Consider the following 24,652-nt stretch of genomic DNA (forward strand, 5'->3'; position numbering starts at 1 on the left):
TGATGCGTTTTGATCAAGGATCGTCTTCAGGAAGTGCAAATTCTGAATTCTGCTATTTTGGAGATGGTATTTATACCCTGCAGTCACTCAGCCAGTTACTTAGTCAAGCTACAGCTGTGTCGATTCTCAACAAATGGGAGGAGAAGGAGATTTATGGTGAGACATGGCCTGACCTACTTATCTACCAAAGATATATTAATGATATCTTGATGGTTTGGAGATGCACTAGAGATGTTCATTTCCCATATTAATTCCAACAAATATAGAATTAGGTTTACTGTGAAAATCCAACAAAACAATATAGATTTTCTGGATCTCACTTTATTTAAACATAACAACACTCTGGGGACTAAAACATTCTTTAAGAGTACGGATAGGAACGGATATATACCAATTAAGAGCTGTCACCACCCAAATTGGAAAAAGGCCATACCAAAAGGGCAGTTTACGAGGATAAAAAGGAACTGTTTGTTACAGGATGATTATGTCAGGCAACCAGATATACTCATAAACAGATTCAAAGGGTTACAACTCAAAGGAGCTTAGTAAAGATTGAGAGGTTTTCTTGATAGACAACATCTATTGCAAAAACAACATAAAACATCAACAAAAAGAGGGGAGTTAGCCTATATTACAGGGTTTAATAAACAGTATAAAGAAGTGGAGAGATGCTTTAGGAAGCACTGGCCTATCCTGTGTAAAGAACTAAACCATTGTTTGTATATAGGAGAGCTCCTGCCCTTAGAACCAAGCTGGTACATAATATTCCCAACCCCGCCCAAAAAAACTCTCCTTTTTCCAAGAAGGGGTATTCTATAGATGTGGTAAATGTGGCACATGTAAACACACTCAAAAGATGCCAAAGAAAATTACCACATTTATGTCCCACCAGACCTATAAACAATATAACATCAAACCATTCATTACCTGCCAGACCAAATTTGTGACCTATATGTTGCAGTGCACCTGTGGGTACCAATGTATAGCGAGAACTACTCGTAAACTCACCAAAAGAATTAGTGAACACATTGCTAACATCAGGAAAGGTTACCCAAAACATAGCGTATCAAATCACTTTAAGGTGGTACATAATAAGGATCCATCACATCTTTCCTTTTTTGCCATAGATAGAATAGAGAGACACTGGAGGGGATCACATATGATTAGAGAGATCTCTAAAAACGAAACACAGTAGATTTATGAGCTCCAGACTTTGATGCCAGAAGGGTTAAATGTGGAGATAGATTTCAATAGTTTTTTGACTAATTTTTAGGGAGTATGGATTAAGTTCCATTATTTTTACTAATAATAATTATTTTATGCAATATTATTTATACGCCATGTTAATTTATTGTAATTTTATGTTTAGTCATTTTTAGGGGACTATTCACTTTTAAGAGAGCTATTGTTCTCTACAATAAGATCATATTGTTCATTGCTCTTTGGCATTGTACTTTTAATATTAATTTGTTATCTCAGTTGTATCTGACGATTACTGATAGTATTCAGCAATGTTGCAGTCCGATATAGTCATTATTTAAGCTAAAATCAGTGACACAGCTGCCGCTTGACTAAGCAATTTTCTGAGTGACTGCAGGGTATAAATACCATCTCCAAAATGGCAGAATTTGCACTTTCTGAAGACGATCCTTGATTGAAACACGTCGAGGTTTGATGACGCAACTTCCACCGACGTCACGTCCGACCTTTGGAACTCACGCCGCCTGGAGTATTAACCACCATAGCGGTGGTCATTTTTTCATCACACAAGCAACAAGGCTGAATACATCAGGTGACAGGTTATGGGCACTTCTTTTGTGAGTTCAACACTTACAGTTATGTGCCCACTATTAAAGTAAAAGCGGTTTTACACTATGGGATGTCTATTTTGTTTTTTTATACATGTTGAGTACTTGCTTATTTTACCTGTGGAGGAGAGGAAAGAGTTGGTATTGATACAGCACTTTTGGAGAAACAACCGGTTACCATCAGCAACACTGCATACTGGGATAGTTCCAAAAGCGCAAACGGCCATCCTAGAGATAGGTGGTCACGGGATGAAGGTGAGTGTCAGTCCATGTGGGGCACCAGTCTGAACACAGTGGAGCGCCTGTTATTGTACACGGAGTTCACAATCAAGAATTTTTGCACTTTGCACCTTGTTTTCACTTATTGGGACTAAATCATTAATATCAGTATCAATATTGTTTTCCATATATTGTCACAAAGATATTCATATTTTGCACTTTTTATGTGTGGTCCATATGGTATTCACTTAGTGAGGAAGTGCTGCAACACAGTTGTGGGGTGCTCACAGAGGTGCTCCATTCACTTGAATGGGTCATGTTCAGGAGGCACTGTGACCACAAAATGCAACAGATTATATAATTCTTGCCGCAGCCACAAAGCAATTGCCAACCATCCATAAATTTATAGACAGTTTAAAAACAGGCACTTTTCTCTTGTCCATAAATGTTCAGGAGAAAAGTACCCATAAAAAAATCCTTGCCATGGGCTCTGAACTGTGCATGCACAGTACCGCAGCCAGCCAAACAGAGAACTGGGTGTGCACCTGTGCAGTGACATCATGGCACTTTTTAGGCTTGGCTTATATTCACACACTCCACCACACAAGTTGAGGCTGAGCCTAGCAGTTCATTGATTGGCTTGCTTTAGAACTGTGCATGCACAGTTCAGAGCCAACAACAAGGGCATTTTTTGTAAGCCTTTTCCTGCCAACTTGCCACCAGTGGTTATATAAGTATATTTAAAGGGGTCACTCCGCCAGACTCTGATGTAAGAAGGGGACTCTGAGAGACTCTGAAGTTAGGGCCACTCTGCAGATTCTGATGTAAGGGGACACTCTGACTGACTCTGATGTAAGGTGGTGGCACTTTGGGGACACTGATGTGAACGTGGCACTCATCCTAACTGCTGCACTCCATATATTGTTTTCTTTATTATTTACACCTGACCCCTGTACGTAATGCATTGATATACAGTGTATAGACATGACCAAGGTGTTCAGTGTCTCAACAGTTCATGGTTTTAATGAAATTATTCCTTATGGTAGGATCAGTAAGCCTGTCTATGCATTAGTCATTTTTTGTTCAAAACAAAAAACTACTAGATTCCCACATCCACACTTTCGACGTGGATGGGGAAATCACTCCTGCTGGGGTATTGTGTTCTGACAGCAGAGAGACTTCAGAATACACTGATAAGTGCTGACAGCTATAACTGGCGGTGCTGATTATGTGGACCTTTTCCTAGAGGCTGGTTGTACAGAAGTCGATCAGTACACTGCCCTACAAACTGCTGATTCCTGCCCTCGGCTGTGCTAACCCCTATCCTCTGACTTGTTGATCCCCAGTACACTCTACTATTGATTCCTGTTTTGTATACTGCCCTGCTGACCTCATATCCTCTGCCCCCCTGACATTTATTACTGCACCCCCAAGGAGACTCAAAGGCCTTTCTTATACAGTCAGGTCCATAAATATTGGGACATCGACACAATTCTAACATTTTTGTCTCTATACACCGCCACAATGGATTTGAAATGAAACAAACAAGATGTGCTTTAACTACAGACTGTCAGCTTTAATTTGAGGGTATTTACATCCAAATCAGGTGAACGGTTTAGGAATTACAACAGTTTGCATATGTGCGCCCCACTTGTTCAGGGACCAAAGGTAATGGGACAATTGGCTTCTCAGCTGTTCTATGGCCAGGTGTGTGTTATTCCCTCATTATCTCAAATTACAATGAGCAGATAAAAGGTCCAGAGTTCATTTCAAGTGTGCTATTTGGAATCTGTTGCTGTCAACTCTCAAGATGAGATCCAAAGAGCTGCCACTATCAGTGAAGCAAGCCATCATTAGGCTGAAAAAACAAAACAAACCCATCAGAGAGATAGCAAAAACATTAGGCGTGGCCAAAACAATTGTTTTGGAACATTCTTAAAAATAAAGAACGCACAGGTGAGCTCAGCAACACCAAAAGACCCGGAAGACCATGGAAAACAACTGTGGTGGATGACCGAAGAATTATTTCCCTGGTGAAGAAAACACCCTTCACAACAGATTGCCAGCTCAAGAACAATCTCCAGGAATTAGGTGTATGTGTGTCAAAGTCACCAATCAAGAGAAGACTTCACCAGAGTGAATACAGAGGGTTCACCACAAGATGGAAACCATTGGTGAGCCTCAAAAACAGGAAGGCCAGATTAGAGTTTACCAAACGACATCTAAAAAAGCCTTCACAGTTCTGGAACAACATCCTATGGACAGATGAGACCAAGATCAACTTGTACCAGAGTGATGAGAAGAGAAGAGAAGAGTATGGAGAAGGAAAGGAACTGCTCATGATCCTAAGCATACCACCTCATCAGTGAAGCATGGTGGTGGTAGTGTCATGGCGTGGGCATGTATGGCTGCCAATGGAACTGGTTCTCTTGTATTTATTGATGATGTGACTGCTGACAAAAGCAGCAGGATGAATTCTGAAGTGTTTCGGGCAATATTATCTGCTCATATTCAGCCAAATGCTTCAGAACTCATTGGATGCTGCTTCACAGTGCAGATGGAAAATGACCCAAAGCATACTGCAAAAGCAACCAAAGAGTTTTTTAAGGAAAGAAGTGGAATGTTATGCAACGGCCAAGTCAATCACCTGACCTGAATCCGATTGAGCATGCATTTCACTTGCTGAAGACAAAAGTGAAGGGAAAATGCCCCAAGAACAAGCAGGAACTGAAGACAGTTGCAGTAGAGGCCTGGCAGAGCATCATCAGGGATGAAACCCAGCGTCTCGTGATGTCTATGCATTCCAGACTTCAGGCTGTAATTGACTGCAAAGGATTTGCAACCAAGTATTAAAAAGTGAAAGTTTGATTTATGATTATTATTCTGTCACATTACTTTTGGTCCCTTAACAAGTGGGAGACACATATGCAAACTGTTGTAATTCCTACACCGTTCACCTGATTTGGATGTAAATACCCTCAAATTAAAGCTGATAGTCTGCAGTTAAAGCACATCTTGTTCGTTTCATTTCAAATCCATTGTGGTGGTGTATAGAGCCAAAAATGTTAGAATTGTGTCAATGTCCCAATAATTATGGACCTGACTGTATAAGAAAGGCCTTTGAGTCTCCTTCTTGGACCTGTTTGTAGAGTTTTGGAGCACTTTTTTCTATACATTTTTAGTTAACATTTTCAAAAATGTCAGAGATACAAAGTCTACAGATAAAGTGAAAAAACCATAGTGACCACAGTTGATTCAAGCCTTACACCTAATAGGTTAATGCTTGAAATAGGTTAAAACAATCAACACGCTTTATCAGCTGCCTGAGGGTTTCAAATAGTGCAAAACATCTCCCACAACTATGGAATGTGAGACCACTATTTCAGGGTAGGGACACACACAAGAAATTGACAGGGTTCCTTTGCCAATATTGTATTAATTGAGATTTCACTCAATATAACTCCCCAAAAGCACTTGTCAGATAGTCAGGTTTTGAATACTACCCTTGAAATAAAAGAGGAACCAGATAAGGTTATCTCACCTTTTTGTTCTCATGATAGTACCTTTAGCCCAAATGATACTAAACAACCCAAATGTCTCAGGCTTTGAACTGGTGAATATATCACACAAGTTATGTCTATTTGCTAATAATGCTAATAATGTAAAATCCAAATCTCTAAATATCTCCTTCCTGTTAATGACCCTATCCTATCCAGGTTTTTCAGCTACTTACTTTAAAACATTTGTTGTTTCCTTCATTTCTCTTTTTTTTAACAAACTCAAATAATTAATTACTTTAAAAGGAGAATATTCCCTAGAAATTCTAAAAGCTCCTATCAACAGTCTCAAAGCCAGGTAAGGAAGAAGCCAATGTCACTTCAAAATTTACAACCCATTATGGGATAAGCTTAGCCTATACACTGTTTGCAAATACACAGCCACTTGTCCAGCACATTTTATTGCACATCTGTTAACTTCTGGATTTATTCCAGAGAAGTAATCAATAGATAATTCAAAACAAGTGAACAACATAATAGCTCATGTGTAATTTATCATGATTCTAAGTACAACATTTAACTCTACACTGGAAGATTGCACAGAGGGCCTTTTAATTGGGTTCTCGAGAACATTCCTATCAACAAGTAAAGTGTTTATTAATAATCCCATAAACTAAATTGCATTCTAATCTTTTCAAAAAGGTTTTTGAAAAGGTGGGTGTGGGACAAGGTTGCATTCTTGCTCATTTTTGCTTTAGCAACTGAACACTAACATCTCAAATAGCCCCCTTTAACAAATCCTAATGTCTTCCTTCCTAGCACTTTCCTGGTGCTGCAATAGAAAAATGTCTAGTGGATATCTGGCAGGGTGGAAAAATTCCTGCCTTTTCATTAGTACAATGACAGTGCACATGCAATGCATTTCTTCAAAACACTTTAAACCACAGATAATTACAGCGTTTTGTTGTCCCCACTTGTATAGATGTCAGTTGTTTGCCTATGATCATATTCTGGCTCTTGCCACTATATAGCTAATTAATAGTAAGCACTGAATGTACCTATTTCAACAATACAGCGTAAAAAAGGTCCACTGGTCTTTTACAAAATAACCAACATTTAATTTAATAAAAATAAAGCATCCACACCGACATCCTGTTTTATAAATGCGTAGAAGAGAAAAAGGATAGAGGGGAAAAAATAAGGAAATGCCCCCTTTCTCTTTCTTTTGTATTGAAGAACCTCCAGTGATCCCATGAACAACGTTTTCCTGCATTCTTCTTTTAGGAAGCAAGGTCCCATCTCCAATCTAAAAATCGTTCTGTATGCTGGACATTTTGAAAGAAAAAATGCTTAGAGCCTTTATTAATCAACTTAAAATCCTAGACTACAGTGTGTAGTGTTGTATTACTGTATAATTCAGTGTTAAATAACAGCAATTCAGCACCTGGCTCTCCTTGAAGGGGATTTCAGACATAAACAGTTCAGATTTTAATCTCCTGTGTTATTAGAGCTCCTGACAGTTAATATCAGAAATCTGAAGGTGACCATCTAAGAAAGTAGAAAAGCAACTGTGCAGTTTATATCCTCCATAAAACAGTGCTACTTTAACATGGAAAGATACTGCTTTTGGACTTTTTTGATGGGGGACCTCATAATACTAAGTACACTGTAAAAAGGTGCATCATATACACAATTTACCAATAAAAATGCATGACTAAAATCCTTCTGGCAACAACTCACAGGGATTATAAGGCAACTTCCAGGGTTCTCTCTGTCCGATAACCCGGCTGCCATCCCTCTGGACGTTATGCTTATTTCACAGAAAAGATACAAAAAATCCTTGTTACTCGATTAAATGCGGCCAAGGTATGCGTTCCTAGTACATAGAAACAATCTCTATCACCGACATTTCAACACTAGTTTGCCAGGGTGAATGATATCCAAATTTTGAAAGACCTTACTGCAGCCCTCAGGGATAGGTCAGCGGACCAGACTAAGAAACTGTATTATTGGGAAGAATTTAAATGCTCTTCTGAATACAAACAAATCTATTGTCACGTACCTGGTAGTGAGCCTGACGTGCAGAGGAAGGCCTCTTGTACAGCTGCAGCTCAAGGGTTACCGTAGGTGGAACAGTAACCACAAGAGCAAAGAAAGGTATGAGTGCTGTGATCAGTCCAGTAGTCTGAGTAGGTTGTAGCTTTCACTTCACTGAAATGATGCTAGAAACAGAGCAGCCGGTGGTAGGCAGATGTCTCAGCATGGCAGGCTGGTAGCAGGTAGATGGCACATCAGACAGGCTGGCAGCAGGCAGGCTGATAGCAGATGGATGGCGCAGCAGACAGGCTGGTAGTAGACAGGCTGACAGCAGATAGACTGCATATCAGGCAAGTTGGTGAGAAAAATATATGTAGGGGTTGATGCCGTAAAGTTTTATGGGATACACAGTGCTAATCCCCACCCATGGGCAGTCTGGAAACACCCCCGGACTAATTGGCAGTTATGACATCACACACTATATATTAGTCTGGGAGCAGGTAACAGCCCTGTGGGCTCTGAGGAAGAGGCCTTGAAACGTGTCAGCCTGTTGAGATTCCATCGTTCTGTTATGCTATGCTGTGCTGTTTCTATGCAATGAGCTTGTACTCTTAGCTGATTTTGTGAGTATAATACTTAAATTTTTTCTTTTTTTACAATAAAATCATATTTTAAGGATAATGCACTATACCAGTGCACCCTCTGTTTTGTTTATTATGGCTGGCAGCAGGCAGATGCCACAGTAGGCCGGGTGGAAGTGGGCAGGCTGATAGCAGACGTTTCAGATGAGAATGAAGTATGGAGCTGGAGCAGGCTGGATGAACAGGATGCAGGGTCAGGCAAACCAGGTCAGCAACAGATTGGCAGATCGAGCATAAACAGCAGGCAGGAGAGGAGTCAGGTCACAGGCCAAATGTCAGAAAAAGTGGTGTAAAATCAGGCAGAGACAGTAAGCAGAGGCAGAATCCGGAGAACAAGCCAAGGTCAGGGCAGGCAGCAGACAAGCAGAGTCAGGCCTCAGTCTTGGTAACAGGCGTGCACCCGTATGCATGACCACGTATGTGCACACGCGCAAATGCTCATTCTTGTGCATATCTGCCCGGCCAGTAGCCTAGGCGGTCTGAGCATGCACATTTTTATATGCTTGGAAAACTTGCCTGTACTATGAGCAAGCCTTTCATGCTATTGCCCCCTCCCTACGGACAGCCTCCAGATGCCCAACTGGCTCTTCTTCTGTGGGTGGCTCTGGAAAAATGCATGAATCAAGTCTGTGGCGTGCACATTCTGTACAAGTTCCCAGGAATTTTCTTCTAGACCATACCCTTTCCATTTGATCAGATACTGTATCTGGCCTCTTCTACTCCTGCAATCTAAGATGGCCTCAACCTTGAATTCTGATACTGCATGCTTCCACAAAGATACATGGAACAATGCATGAATCCTAAAGGATTCTTTTAATGACAGTTCATACGAAACATCATTCATTTTCCTTCTTACCGGAAAAGGACCCATGAACTTAGGTGCCAACTTCTTTGAGGGACAAGCCAAAGATAATCCAATCTTTAAAGTATCTTGATGTGAATTGGAAACCTCAACTGGATACTATGTCTGCAGGAACCGCATGGAGCCTGACGATTTCTCTGACAAAAACCTGGGCCGTTTCCATGGGAGATGTTGTGCTTTTTAGAGGTAGGAAGTAGACCATTTTCGATAGCCGGTCAACCACCACAAAAATGGCTGTGCAACCCTCAGATGGCAGCAGTTCCACTATGAAATCATGGAGATCATCTTCTATGGCCTATCAGGTACAGATAAGGGTCTGAGTAACCCCCAAGCCTTATTTTGGTTACTCTTACTTTGGTTACAGGTGGTACATGTGTTTACATAGACCTTACAATCTTTCTCCAGATCAGGCTACCAGAATGTAAGCTATACTAATTTCATTGTCTTGCAAATGCCAAAGTGGCCTGCCAAAGGGCGGTCATGACAGAACCCCAAGACTGTTATCCAAACATTTTCTGGGACAAAGATTTGATCTCCCTTCCACAAAAGTTTGTCTTTTGTCTGCAAAGTGACCCCAAGAAGATTGGAGGTACCCACAAATACCTGTTTTAATTGTGATAAAAGATTAGTTTGTAACAGCAGAAAATTCCCTGCCGTCAGAACAATGTCCGGTGCTGGCGTGTCTTTAGGGTCTTCAAACATGCATTACAATGCATCAGGTTTGATGTTCCCTGACCTGGGTCTATAGGTGATGTGAAAGGTGAACCTTGAAAAAGAAGAAAGCTCATCGGGCTTGGCATGGCTTCAGGCATTTTGCAGCCCTCAGAAACTCAAGGTTTTTGTGGTTAGTATAAATTAATACCAGGTGAGCTGCTTCTTTCAATAGATACCTCCATTCTTCCAAGGGTGCCTTAATTGCGAGGAGCTCCCAATCTGCACATGTAAGTTTTCATCAGAAGAATTCCACCAGATGGGCCAAGTCCTTGAGGCCCTGATGTTGAGACAAAACTGCCCCTACTGCACTTTCAGAAGCGTCCACCTCCAAAATACAGGGCAGAACAGGGTCTGGATGATTCAAGACAGGGGCAGAGGTAAACCGCTTTTTCAGGGTTTCAATGGCAGCTTGTACTTCAGAACTCCAGTGGAACCAAATACCTTGCTTGGTAAGTTGGGTAATATGTGTGATGATGGCTGAGAAGTTCTTGATAAACGTATGATAAAAGTTGTCAAACCCCACGAACCGTTGGATTCCCTTTTTATATGTGGGTGCTGGCCAGTACAGGATGACAGTGACTTTCTGCGGGTCCATCTCAATTCCCTCTGTAGAAATGATCAGGCCCAGGAACCTATTACTCCGCTGCTCAAACTCACAACTTTTAAGGTTCGGCGTCGAGTCCATGTTGGCGGAGCTAGCATAGTACATTCTTAACATGTCCCCGGGGAACTTCAAGAGATGTGGAAACTATCAGGATATTGTCTATGTAGACAATGACAAAGATATGCAAGAAGTCTCTAAAGATGTTATTAATGAAGTGCTGGAATGTGGCAGGTCTGTTGCATAGGCCAAATGGTATGACCAAGTACTCATAGTGGCTGAAACATGCACAAAATGCAGTTTTCCACTCATCTCCATCCCGGATACGCACCAGGTTGTAGGCCCCTCTCAAGTCCAGCTTGGTAAAGATAGTTGCTGACCTAAGCCTTTGGAAAAGATTGGGTACCAAGGGAAGGGGATGGCGGTTTTTCACAGTGATCCCGATCATCCACACAAGGCCAAAGGGAATGGCACTTCTCTACAAAAAAATATTCCTGCGCCAGCTGGTGAAGTAGAGGGGTTGATGAACCACTTTTGAAGATTCTCATCTATGTAGTCCTTTTAGGCTCCCAATTCTCGTTCAGACAGGGAAAAGATGCGTCCAAATGGAATTTCAGCCCCAGGGAGGAGCTTGATGGGACAGTCATAAGACCAGCGTGGAGGCAGAGTATTTACTGAACACGTCCAGGTAATCATAATAGGCCTCAGGTACCACCTGGCATGAACCAAGTCTCTTGAATAACCATTCAAACAGAAAAAAAAACTACAAACTATACAGTGCCTTGAAAAAGTATTCATACCCCTTGAAATTTTCCACATTTTGTCATGTTACAACCAAAAACGTAAATGTATTTTATTGGGATTTTATGTGATAGACCAACACAAAGTGGCACATAATTTTGAAGTGGAAAAAAAGGATAAATGGTTTTCAAAATTTGTTACAAATAAATATCTGAAAAGTGTGGTGTGCATTTGTATTCAGCTTCCTTTACTTTGATATCCCTAACTAAAATCTAGTGGAACCAATTGCCTTCAGAAGTCAACTAATTAGTAGATAGAGTCCACCTGTGTGTAATTTAATCTCAGTATAAATACACCTGTTCTGTGAAGCCCTCAGAGGTTTGTTAGAGAACATTAGTGAACAAACCGCATCAGAAAGGCCAAGGAATGCACCAGACAGGTAAGGGATAAAGCAGGGTTAGGTTCTAAAAAAATATCCCTAGCTTTGAACATCTCACAGAGCACTGTTGAATCCATCATCCGAAAATGGAAAGAGTATGGCACAACTGCAAACCTATCAAGACATGGCCGAGGAGAGCATTAATCAGAGAAGCAGCCAAGAGATCCATGGTAACTCTGGAGGAGCTTCAGAGATCCACAGCTCAGGTGGCAGAATCTGTCCATAGGACAACTATTAGTCGTGCAACTCCACAAATCTGGCCTTTATGGAAGAGAGGCAAGAAGAAAGCCATTGTTGAAAGAAAGCCATAAGAAGTCCCATTTGCAGTTTGTGAGAAGCCATGTGGGGGACACAGCAAACATGTGGAAGAAGGTGCTCTGGTCAGATGAGACCAAATTTGAACTTTTTGGCCTAAAAGCAAAACGCTATGTGTGGCAGAAAATTAACACTGCACACCATCCCCACCATAAAACATGGTGGTGGCAGCATCATGTTGTGGGAATGCATTTCTTCAGCAGGGGCAGGGAAGCTGGTCAGAGTTGATGGGAAGATAGATGGAGCCAAATACAGGATAATCTTAGAAGAAAACCTGTTATAGTCTGCAAAATACTTGAGACTGGGATGGAGGCTCACCTTCCAGCAGGGCAACGACCCTAAACATACAGCTAGAGCTGCAATGGAATGGTTTAGATCAGAGCATATTCATGTGTCCAGTCAAAGTCCAGACCTAAATCCAACTGAGAATCTGTTGCAGGACTTGAAAATTGCTGTTCACAAACACTCTCCATCCAATCTGACAGAGCTTGAGCTATTTTGCAAAGAAGAATGGGCAAACATTTCACTCTCTAGATGTACAAAACTGGTAGAGACATACCCAAAAAGACTTGCAGCTGTAATTGCAGTGAAAGGTGGCTCTACAAAGTACTGACTCAGGGGGGCTGAATACAAATGCATGCCACACTTTTCAGATATTTATTTGTAAACAATTTTGAAAACCATTTATAATTTTCCTTCCACTTCACATTTATGTGCCAATTTGTGTTGGTCTATCACATAAACTCCCAATAAAATACAATGATGTTTTTGGTCATAACATGACAAAATGTGGAACATTTCAAGGGGTACTTTTTCAAGGCACTGTAAGTATATGTAAATCCCAACAATGAACATTTCTAATTTGCTCCCTTTTGGCCTGTTAAATATACCATTTAGAGTGTTTTGTTATATCTGGTTGGTAAGTGCAGAAAAAGCCTGCTGCTCTTGACAGAGGCTAAGAGCTGTCCTGAGACCTGCTTCCTTTCTGTGTTATCTCAAAGAGCCCTCTTAATTCTTATTTTGGAGTACAGAATGATTAGCATTTACATTGTAGAGATCTGAGAGTGTGAATTGTTAGAATATGTAAACCCAAAATTTCATATTCCTGATATGTGTTTGCTTTACCATGTACTTGTATGAAAACATCTTCTGTACTCTTTGTATTGTTTCCTTTGAGTGAAATAGCTGGTGTTCCTGCCAGTCCCTCTGCATTCCTATTGAAAACATACCACACTAAGGAGGAGAACACACTGTGGTCAGTTCTCTAGCAATGCTGGGAACCCAGCCTGCTCCAATTATCAGACTTGTCTCCTCCAATGATCAGACTTGTCCAAACACACCCCCTGTACAGCCTTTCACTGGGAAGCTCAGGGTAATGCTGTTTCTCCTCCCCCATCTCCCTGTGCAGCTGAGAACAGAGAGAATGTGATCACTTATGAAAAAAGGGGGAGACAAGTGTTTATAATGTTTTTTTTATCTATACACAAATGGTTTGCCTTTCATTTCTATTTTAAACTGAATGAGTTGTTTTACAAGGTGAGGGTTTACATCTACTTTAAGGAGTTTGCCAAAAGATATTGGCCAGGGCAGACACAACTTATGTCACAAAAATGCTGCGGGTTGTTAGCCCACAACTGGGCATAACAGCAGCGTGCATGCCTGGCAAATAATTTTTATGGGTTACAGCACTTTACATGTAGAGTGTTTCTCCTTATCCTGATGATTGGACATGCCTGACTGTCAAAAAAAACATCCTTCAGCATTAACAATGGATGCATTGGTCTAGCAATATCCCAAATACTTCTGCTGTCAGGAACACAAATCATTGGTGTGATACATTTTTTTTGGTAATAACTACTTTGACATGTTCACAGTGCCCAAACGTTAATGGAAACTCAATTCATATTAAATGTCATATATATTTTTGAAAACAATATAAATGTGATCACTTTCATTCAAATCATCCATAAATTGTTAAAATATTACTATACAATTTAAAACAAAAAAAACCTAATTGGGACTGATGCTTTAAAATATTTCACTGTTTAAATTGCAGTCATGACCCTAGTAGCTACTGATTGCTTGGATGGCTTATGGGAATTGCTCCAACTAGTAGGAAAATATTGTTTCAAGTTCTGCCAAGACTTACTGGGGAGTGGTGAAGTGTCAACAAGACTGGATGCTGTGTTACAGCTTCAAACGCTGATAGAGCTGTCCTGATCAGTTCATCTGATGCAGCTTGACCTGGTCACAAAAAAAAGCCATTGTTGTGTTGCAGAACTCTTGGTGACTCAATTAATCTTTGTTCTAGTAATTCTTTAATGTTTTGGATTGCCCTGAGATGCACTTACCCACTGCTCCTTCCAAATTAGTCTCACCAGCATCCACAGATTTGATTTGGTTCTACAAAAAGAAAAACAATAATCATTTATTTAAATAATGGAACTTTTTCACGCAAAAGCTGCTTATATTGACAGATATATCATTACTTTCTTTTCAAATTATAATTTCATTGCAGGAAACAGAGGTCTATGTTTGGGCTCGAGAAAAAGCTACCTTTGCAGTAGGTCTTGCTCCGCACAGCAAGGGTTAACTGCTTGTTTTTTCTAAAGGGATTGGAATAAGATGAAATGCTTACCTTACTGCTTGCTTAGGCTCCATGCACACTGGCTTAAAAATACGCCAATGCTCTTGGCAGAAAAAAATGCTAATTTTGAGCGTTTTTTTTTTTACTAGCATTTAGAAACGTTCAGCATTTTGTTCTGCAAGAAAAACGCTCTCAAAAACACAAAACAGAAGGTGTTTGTTTCGCCTCTAAATGCTGAGCTAAAAAACACCTCTAGACTACTAAATGTGCATGGACACAGGATAACATTAATTGTTTCTACAGGCAAAACGCTAAATTTCTCTAGGAGAAGTGTTTTTTTTAAGCCAGTGTGTATGGAGCCTTAAATTGAAAAGCTGTTGATATAACTAATAACAGGTGAATACGTCACCTACTTTACTTACAAGTAAAGAATAGAAAAATTGCAGCGTAATACCTGACATTTTTGAAAATTGGTATGTGTTCAAATTCTCTAATACATACCAGTGACAAACAACACAGCTTGCACCAAAAACAAAAAGATTGCTACATTATTGTGGTAGACAAGTTTTTTTTTTTGTTCAGTTTAGACCTAGTTATCTTTTACAGCAGTCTTTTTCAAAGAGGGTGCCTTCAGGTTTCTTCAGGGGTGCCTTGGCAAAATGCCTAAAAACTGCCTACAAGTTGTACACAAGCCAGTGGGTTGATCAAGCCTGCCTTTTATTTACACAAAGCCTCACATTTTCATTGTGCACCATTGCAATCTTCTAGTCGCTGGCATCCAAACAACCAATGACGTCATCGGCTGATAAGGCGGAAGTCAAGCACTTGCACAACATTTTGCAAACGTTTTCCCCTTCCCTGTCTGTCTCCATCAGCACTGGGGTGACATTAGCTGAGTGAGGTATAGAAACTGAGAGAGAAGAGAAATTCTGGAATATTAGTCAATACCAGTGTACAAAGATGTACAGTAATTGCTTTTGAAGAATACATCACCTCTTATTTTGAGTGTCCTACATGTGTGGATGTTGCTGCATTATGTACAATTATTGGTGGAGTGGGGTGCATAATTTAAATGTGAGGAAAAGTGACAATAGGCCTCACACTGCAGCAAAACTTGTCCATATTTCCAGGTAGGTAGATGGAGAGTTTGGAGGACATGAAGACATCAAAAAACACAACTTTCTTAAACATTTCTATCCAAATCAAAAGTTTTGTGAGACCAAATGACCATCCCTATATTCCTTTAGGAGCAGTACAATACAGTAAAGCTCGGCTAAGGATGAGTAAATAGATATTTCAAAGGTTTAACTACTATATCAGTTTACCGTTGATTCATAAGAACAAAGTGATACGTACATTAAGTAATTATGAACGGTTGAGGAAATTTAATCCTGACACATCAGTAGATGTCCCGTCATTGATATGGAAGTATGTTACTTTTCACAATGATGGGAAGATGAAAGGGATTTCTTTTTTTTTTTTATAAACTACTTTCTGCATATCCCAATAATATTAAAAATCCTAATATGTTAAAATGGGAAAAACAGTTATCCCAAACCTTGTCTTGGGACCACTGGAAAAAGGATATATCGATTACTAGCAAAGCTTCATCCTGTATTGAACACTGGGATAATGCCCAGAAAATACTGAATAGATGGTATTTACCTCCTTACAAACTCTCAAAAATATTTCCATCCTCCTCTCCAGTGTGTTGGTGGTGTAATGATCAAGTGGGTACTCTACTCCACATCTTATGGAGCTGTAAAAACTTAATCAGCTTTTGGAGTTCAGTATCTTCTTTTGTAGCAGACTTAACAGGAAATTTAATCACACTTAAACTAGCTATGGCCCTTTTAGGAATTAATTTAGACCTATATCCTCCCCAATACAGAACAACAGTAGCTAATATTTTAACTGTCGCAAGACTTACATTAACCAGTCTTTGGAAATCTAATGACTCCCCTAATCTTACCTATGTCAATGGTAGACTTAACTCACAAGCCTATTATGAACTTATGTTGGCATATAAAAAGTATACCTTAATTATATTTAAGAAAATAAAATCTGGCAAGTTTGGATCTCTCATCCTAGAGCTTCTACTCCATTAAAAAAATGTCAATTTTCCTCATAGCCCGTATAACATTATTCCTTTATCATTGAGAGTCTTTGTTATTATTGGTTACTTATGGTAATTTTAAATGACCTCTTCTTTCTTCATTTTTCTCTTCTTTCCCATAATGTTCTATGACATATGTTAATTCAGTTCCCTGTTTACAGTCTGATCCCAATGAGGTAAGCAGGGTATTCCCAACAAATATATTAATAGTACCTGTGTTTTTTGTTATTGCGGTGCTTGACGGATTCTTTCTTATTTACTGCACTATATAAACAGTCTTTTTTGGACCATTACATGTTCCCTATGTTATATGTAATCAACCTTTAAAGGTAATAGAAACTTTTAAAGTCTAAAAAAAACCTCACAACTTTCTTGAATAGAATTTTGTATCTTTAAAATGTTCCTATGTAACTCATTTGCAATAACAATAATTATATTTTTCAGATTGCAAAGACTAAGTCCTGATGCACACTGGACATTTTTACAGCTGCTGTTTTTGGCTTTTGACGTTTTTTTTCTACAGCCAGTAAACTCCTCAGCATGTTATCCTATGTGTCCATGCACACAGACTGCAATCAGCATTTTTTGGCAGGAGCTGGAAAAAACCCAGAACTGGTGAGTTTCTAAAAGAGTTTTTTAGCTGTAATAACACTCTAACGTGGTAAAACGTGGTAAAACGTGGTAAATCATGGGAAACCGGTGTTTTGCGATTTTTTTTTAGCAAAAACCGCAAACGTGAAAAATGCAAAAAAGCAGCAAAATGCCACTAAACACTAATGGAAAAATGCTGAAAAACTCACGTTTTAACGTGACTTTATACAGCTAACATTACCAGCGTTATTAAACGCCCAGTGTGCATGGAGCCTAAAACTGGAACACATAACAAATTGCGTATGTCCATATTATAAAAATATGTTTAAGTTCCTGTATAACCAATAAATTTATCCAAAACTACGTGTTAATGTATTTCAGAGAACTTACATCTGTTATTCCAGTACAGAAAAAGAGAATCATCACCAAGTAAAATATTACTGCTACAGTGAGGAAAAAATACTACTACATAGCAGCATTTTCATTTTTACAGATTACAAACTCTCCATCTACCACATCCAAGGATATCCTAAGGATCACACTTTGTGCTGTTCACAACAGTAAGAAGTGGTATTTTTTACAACAAATTACCTTTTTGTGATATGTCTCTCTTGGTTATCTTTAGAAATATGAAAATCTGTCAGCTTTACCAACAGGGACCTGTGAAAACTGTCATCTCACTCTCTAATTTACCCTAGTCTCTCTATAATTAATGTACATTCGCCAGCATGTACAGCAGCTTGACAACAGGAATTCTGTGATTTGAAATAAAAACAGTTATTTGTGACATGAATATCTAGAACACAGGCAAATGTAACATACACTGCTATCTGTCTGGTGTATTCATTTGCTGGCTACATCTTGATTTTCTGCAATTTGCAGTAAGGTTCTGCAGATAACCCTGCTCTCTAATTGCCTTTGTTATGGATATTAAAATATCCAACCTTGCAGAGTGCAGGATTAAGCAGAAGTCTGTTGTATGCTGCCTATGAAATGCTGGGATTTAACTATGGAAGTGCAGTAAATCCTGTACACTCTTATAGGCAGATGGGAAAGTACAACTTTTAACAATCTTCTTACAGGCATAGCTCTGTCCAAGGAGGATCCCCAGAGTAGAACTGGAAAAGGGATTTCTGATTATATTATCTTCCACCAAACTCTAATAATGTCCCAATGGGATTTGGACACAAGCTATATTTCACTTCAAAACTAGTCTGCTAATGGTGTCTGGCAAGTGATTACTATTTAAAATATATTTAGAGTCCCCTGGTTCATATTGTTCTTCCTATGACTTGAATCAGCTGCTCCTCTGAGAATGGCTGGAGATACACCACAGGATATACTTTATATAATATGACCAAGAACTGGAAGAAGAGAACAACTGGTGTGGATGCCTTTAGATTACAGACTAATAGATTTATCTAGCTGGAGGAAATGCACGTACCCTGCACAGGCTGGGAATATGTCAAACATTAAACTGCTTGGAGCAGCAAAACTTTCCTCTATTGCAGTATTCCCCACAATCAGTGTGCAGATACTTTCTAATTCAAGCTCAGAGAAACAGCAGAATATGCAGAATAAACAAAAATGTAATTAAACATCGTTATATATTGTAAGCTATTGTCATAGAATAGGTTGGATCCTTTGTGTCACTAGTAGGAACCAGAATGCTCTATCTTCATCAGATGCTCTGAGGGCACAGAAGGAACTTGATTGTAGATAACTACAGTGCAGGCCTCACACGATCAACTAGGATTTGACACTGGACAGTATAGTCAGGTGGCAAAGCAAAGTACCACAGGGCACCACATTTTCAATCAAAGTCTAGAAAGCCAGAGATCAGGTTAGGCTACAAACAGCAATGTAGAGAATCAAGCAGAAGGTAAGAGTAGACCAGATTAATGAACATATAGCCATAAAAACTCAGAAACAGACTTATTTGCACAAACTGATTTGATCAGTGTTGGGTGTTTTCTTCTCCACAAGGCTGAATATCCTCCAGAAGATGGTGGGTGCTTGACTAGACATAGTGAAGCTGCTTTAGTAAAAGGGTTGAGAATATTCACACAATAGGACCTCATGCACATGGGACATTTAGCCCCATTGCATGACGCACCAATGCTTAGCTGTGGTTTGTGGGCACAGGCACACTGTCCAGCCATAATGTCAGCAGCCTGTCAAACTCTGAGAATCTGACAGCTGCTGCGACTGGACATGGCTGGGTGCTGCACTCAATTGTATGTATGTTATAGGCAGTATGTGCCCAAGGACGAAAGTCTGAGACGCAAGCAGTCTGCATTCCAGGGATTTATCCCCAGGAGCATAGTGCCCTAAACAGAAAAAAATGCTGACTGCACCGCCAACCCCTTCCAGCCACAGCCAGTTGTCAGACTATCACAGACTTTGAAGCTGCTGACAATGGGGCTGGACAATGTACCTGTATCCTTCAGCCACAGCTAAACACCCGAGTCTCATGCACTTGGGCTAAATGCCCAGCGTGCACGAAACCTAAACTGTATGATTATCAAACACTTAAAATACAGCACTGTACTTTATGTATGTGACATTCACTTTGTGGGCTGTTTTTTTTTTGCATATAGCAGCTATGTCACTTTCACATTTTTTGGGGTTTGATTATTTTATTATTTTTTGTTCATAGTGCGGAAGGGTTTGAGTTAAATTATATGATTATTGACTTCAAATATCCAACCAACTGAAAAGCAAATCCCTGTTCACCTATGTAACCACTTCAAGACCAGACATCCCCTACCATTTCAGGCCATTTTTCAAGTTTTAGAGCTGTCAAACTTTGAATGACAATTACTCATGTAACACTTACCTAAATACATTTTATATCATTTTCAGACACAGATGGAGCTTTTTTTGGTGGTATTTAATCACCAATGGGGTTTTTACTTTTTACTACATAAAAGAAAAAGACTGAAAATTAAAAAATATAAATAAAAATGTTGCTTCTGTTATAAAACTTTGCAAATAATCTTTCTTCATACATCTAAACCAAAATGTATTCTGCTACATTTCTTTGGTAAAACAAAATCTGTGTATATTATTTATTACTATTTAATATATATTATTTAGTCTGTGTGAAAGTTAACCACTTGTCCTCCAGAGGATTTAACCCCATACCTGACCAGGCCATTTTTTGCGTTACGGCGCTGCGTTATTTTAACTGACAATTGCATGGTCATGCACCGCTGCACCCAAATTAAATTTATGTCTTTTTTTTCCCCACGAATTGAGCTTTCTTTCGGTGGCATTTGATCCCTGGTGCGTTTTAAAGTTTTTACGCTATAAGCAAAGAAAGACTGACAATTTTGAGAAAAAAAAAATATTTTAGACTTTTTGCTATTAACCACTTGCCTACTGGGCACTTATACCCCCTTCCTGCCCAGGCCAGTTTTCAGCTTTCAGCGCTGTCACACTTTGAATGACAATTGAGTGGTCATGCAATACTGTACCCATTTGAAATTTTTATCAATTTTTTTTTAGAGAGATAGAGCTTTCTTTTGGTGGTATTTAATCACCTCTGGGTTTTTTATTTTTTGCTTAACAAACCAAAAACAACTGAACATTTTGAAAAAAAAAATGTTTTTCTTAGTTTTTGTTATAAATTTTTGTAAATAAGTGATTTTTCTTCTTCACTGATGTGCGCTAATAAGGCTGCAGTGATGGGCACTGATGAGGGGGCACTGGTAGGTGGCACTGATGGGCATTAACAGGCATCACTGATGGGCACTGAAAGGCAGCACTCATATATGGCACTGATAGGCAGCACTGACTGGCACTGAAAGGGGGCACTGACGGGCGGCACTGACTGGCACTGATAGGTGGCACTGATTGGAAACGCTGATAGGTGTCACTGACTGGCATTGATAGGTGGCACTGACTGACACTGATAGGTGACACTGAAAGGCAGCTCAGATGGGCACTGATATGTGGCATTGATGTGCACTGGTAGGCACTGATATGTGGCATTGATGAGGCACTGGCAGGTGGCATTGGTGGGCAATGGCAGCTGGCATTGATGGACAGTGACAGGTGGCACTGCTGGGGCTACACTGATCATCAGTGCCCTGATGATCAGTGTAGATGTCCCCTCCGAGGAATGCCAATTACAGGCTCTCCTCTCCACTCCAAATTTAGGCCAAAATGTATTCTGTGACATGTCTTTGCTAACCCCCCCCCCAATAATTGTAAATTAATTGGTTTAAGTGAAAGTTATAGCATTTACAAATGGCAGTATAGATACTGGGATTTTTTTTTCTATAGTAATGGTGGCAATTAGCAAATTTTAGTGGGACTGCGGCGGACATTCTGACACTGGGGGGAACTAACTTAGTGTCACTGACATCCCCAGTGATACCAATAAAGTGAACAGTGCTAAAAAAAACAGCACTGATACTGTACTAATGGCAATGGGCAGGAAGGGGTTAATGTGAGGGGCAATCAAAGGGTTAACTATGTGTAGGGAGTGTTTTACTAGGGGGTAGGGTAGGGGGTGTGTGCTTCACTGTGAGCACACTGATCAGGATGGCTGTGATGTACACAGCCATCCCGAGCAGTGTGCCCAAGCTGACAGGGAGGAAGACTGTTTGTAAACACCGGGTAGGGCTCACGCGCGCCCTTTACCCGGAAATGCAAAATCACGTATATATACACGTGATTTTGCGCACCTGTGCCGCCTTATAGCAGTATATCTGCTATACGGCGGCGGGGAAGCGATTAAAGAGACTACAAATTATAGTATAATTTGAAAATTGATCCATCCTGATGTACCTGATGTGATCTCATTTCTTGAGGCCATAAAATGCTAGGACAGTACAATACCACCAAGCATGACCTGTTTTGGAAAGCAGACAGTTCAAGCTATTTAGCAAGAGACATGGTGAGTTTTTTTAAGTTGTAAGTTTTTTGGAAGTGGACATTAAATGAAATTTGTTTGACAGGCCTGTCAAATGGTCTCTGAAGAGCAATCTGAACACAAATCACTGTTGAGAGAGCACCACACATGGGAATGAGGTCTTGTGGTGATGATGGGACTGGTTTGGTGGTGACTGGAGACACAGTGGCTGCATTAGGGCTTGCAAACAGTTGAGGTTAGGTGCTGGTAAAACCTTGCATTTGAGCTGCGGTCTTACCTCCCACTGACAGCTCCCCCCCCCCTTTAGCTGTAGAAGCAGTAGCCAAGGGTGCACACAAGCCATGGCTGTGATGCTTTGCTTTGCAGCCATGGCAGGATTTATACTCCCTGTCACTTTTGTCAGGGCAGGCATAGTGCCTATAACTAGGGGCACATGTGCAGGGTCCAAGGTGTTAAACCACACAGTGAGGAGGTGATGCAATGTCTTCTCACCACCTGTCAAATACTCTCTGAAGAGCGATCCAAACATGGATCCTTCAGAGAGCATTGCACATGTGAACTAGGCCCTATGAGGACACTGGGACTGGTGTAGTGGTGACAGGGTACACTGTGACTGATGTGGTGATGACTGGGGACACTGGGTGTGTCCTGCGTTGGCCTAGTGACATTGTACTGCTGTGGCAGTATCATGGACAGTAGCTGCTTGGATGACACTGTATGCCTGTATGTAAAATAAATGAATAAATAAAAATAGAAAAAAAATCTGTATATATATATATATATATATATATACATACATACATATACAGTCAGGTCCATAAATATTGGGACATCTACACAATTCTAACATTCTTGGCTCTGTACAACACCACAATGGATTTGAAATGAAACGAACAAGATGTGCTTTAACTGCAGACTGTCAGCTTTAATTTGAGGGTATTTACATTCAAATTAGGTGAACGGTGTAGGAATTACAACAGTTTTCACATGTGCCTCCCACTTGTTAAGGAACCAAAAGTAATGGGACAGAATAATAATCATAAATCAAACTTTCACTTTTTAATACTTGGTTGCAAATCCTTTGCAGTCAATTACAGCCTGAAGTCTGGAACGCATAGACATCACCAGACGCTGGGTTTCATCCCTGGTGATGCTCTGCCAGGCCTCTACTGCAACTGTCTTCAGTTCCTGCTTGCTTTTGGGGCATTTTCCCTTCAGTTTTGTCTTCAGCAAGTGAAATGCATGCTCAATCGGATTCAGGTCAGGTGATTGACTTGGCCATTGCAGAACATTCCACTTATTTCCCTTAAAAAACTCTTTGGTTGCTTTTGCAGTATGCTTTGGGTCATTATCCATCTGCACTGTGAAGCAGTGTCCAACGAGTTCTGAAGCATTTGGCTGAATATGAGCAGATAATATTCCCGAAACACTTCAGAATTCATCCTGCTGCTTTTGTCAGCAGTCACATCATCAATAAATACAAGAGAACCAGTTCCATTGGCAGCCATACATGCCCACGCCATGACACTACCACCACCATGCTTCACTGATGAGGTGGTATGCTTAGGATTATGAGCAGTTCCTTTCCTTTTCCATACTCTTCTCTTCCCATCACTCTGGTGCAAGTTGATCTTGGTCTCATCTGTCCATAGGATGTTGTTCCAGAACTGTGAAGGCTTTTTTAGATGTCGTTTGGTAAACTCTAATCTGGCCTTCCTGTTTTTGAGGCTCACCAATGGTTTCCATCTTGTGGTGAACCCTCTGTATTCACTCTGGTGAAGTCTTCTCTTGATTGGTGACTTTGACACACATACACCTACCTCCTGGTGAGTGTTCTTGATCTGGCCAACTGTTGTGAAGGGTATTTTCTTCACCAGGGAAAGAATTCTTTGGTCATCCACCACAGTTGTTTTCCGTGGTCTTCCGGGTCTTTTGGTGTTGCTGAGCTCACCCGTGCGTTCCTTCTTTTTAAGAATGTTCCAAACAGTTGTTTTGGCCATGCCTAATGTTTTTGCTATCTCTCTGATGGGTTTGTTTTGTTTTTTCAGCCTAATGATGGCTTGCTTCACTGATAGTGACAGCTCTTTGGATCTCATCTTGAGAATTGACAGCAACAGATTCCAAATGCAAATAGCACACTTGAAATGAACTCTGGACCTTTTATCTGCTCATTGTAATTGGGATAATGAGGGAATAACACACACCTGGCCATGGAAGAGCTAAGAAGCCAATTGTCCCATTACTTTTGGCCCCTTAATAAGTGGGAGGCACATATGCAAACTGTTGTAATTCCTACACCGTTCACCTGATTTGGATGTAAATACCCTCAAATTAAAGCTGAGAGTCTGCAGTTAAAGCACATCTTGTTTGCTTCATTTCAAATCCATTGTGGTGGTGTATAGATCCAAAAATGTTAGAATTGTGTTGATGTCCCAATATTTATGGACCTGACTGTACATATACATATACACACAGTGGGGCAAAAAAGTGTTTAGTCAGCCACCAATTGTGCAAGTTCTCCCACTTAAAAAGATGACAGAGGCCTGTAATTGGCATCATAGGTAGACCTCAACTATGAGAGACAAAATGAGAAACAAAATCC

General features: G+C 40.2%; 1 protein-coding gene across 2 annotated transcripts in view; it reads right to left on the reverse strand.

Moving 5' to 3' along the window:
* Positions 1 to 24,652, reverse strand: part of ULK4 (unc-51 like kinase 4) — an 898,798-nt gene that overhangs the window by 491,995 nt on the left and 382,151 nt on the right. For both annotated transcript variants that reach the window (XM_089672503.1, XM_089672504.1), the window contains exons 26-27: positions 14,226 to 14,277; positions 14,024 to 14,118 (exon numbers count right to left, since the gene is read on the reverse strand). In XM_089672503.1, coding sequence (XP_089528629.1) covers positions 14,024 to 14,118; positions 14,226 to 14,277 — 147 coding nt within the window. The remainder of the gene's footprint in view (positions 1 to 14,023; positions 14,119 to 14,225; positions 14,278 to 24,652) is intronic.

This window comes from Staurois parvus, unplaced genomic scaffold, assembly GCF_062004578.1.
Source record: "Staurois parvus isolate SC_StPar_1 unplaced genomic scaffold, SC_StPar_1.0 ptg000130l, whole genome shotgun sequence".
Lineage (NCBI taxonomy): Eukaryota > Metazoa > Chordata > Amphibia > Anura > Ranidae > Staurois > Staurois parvus.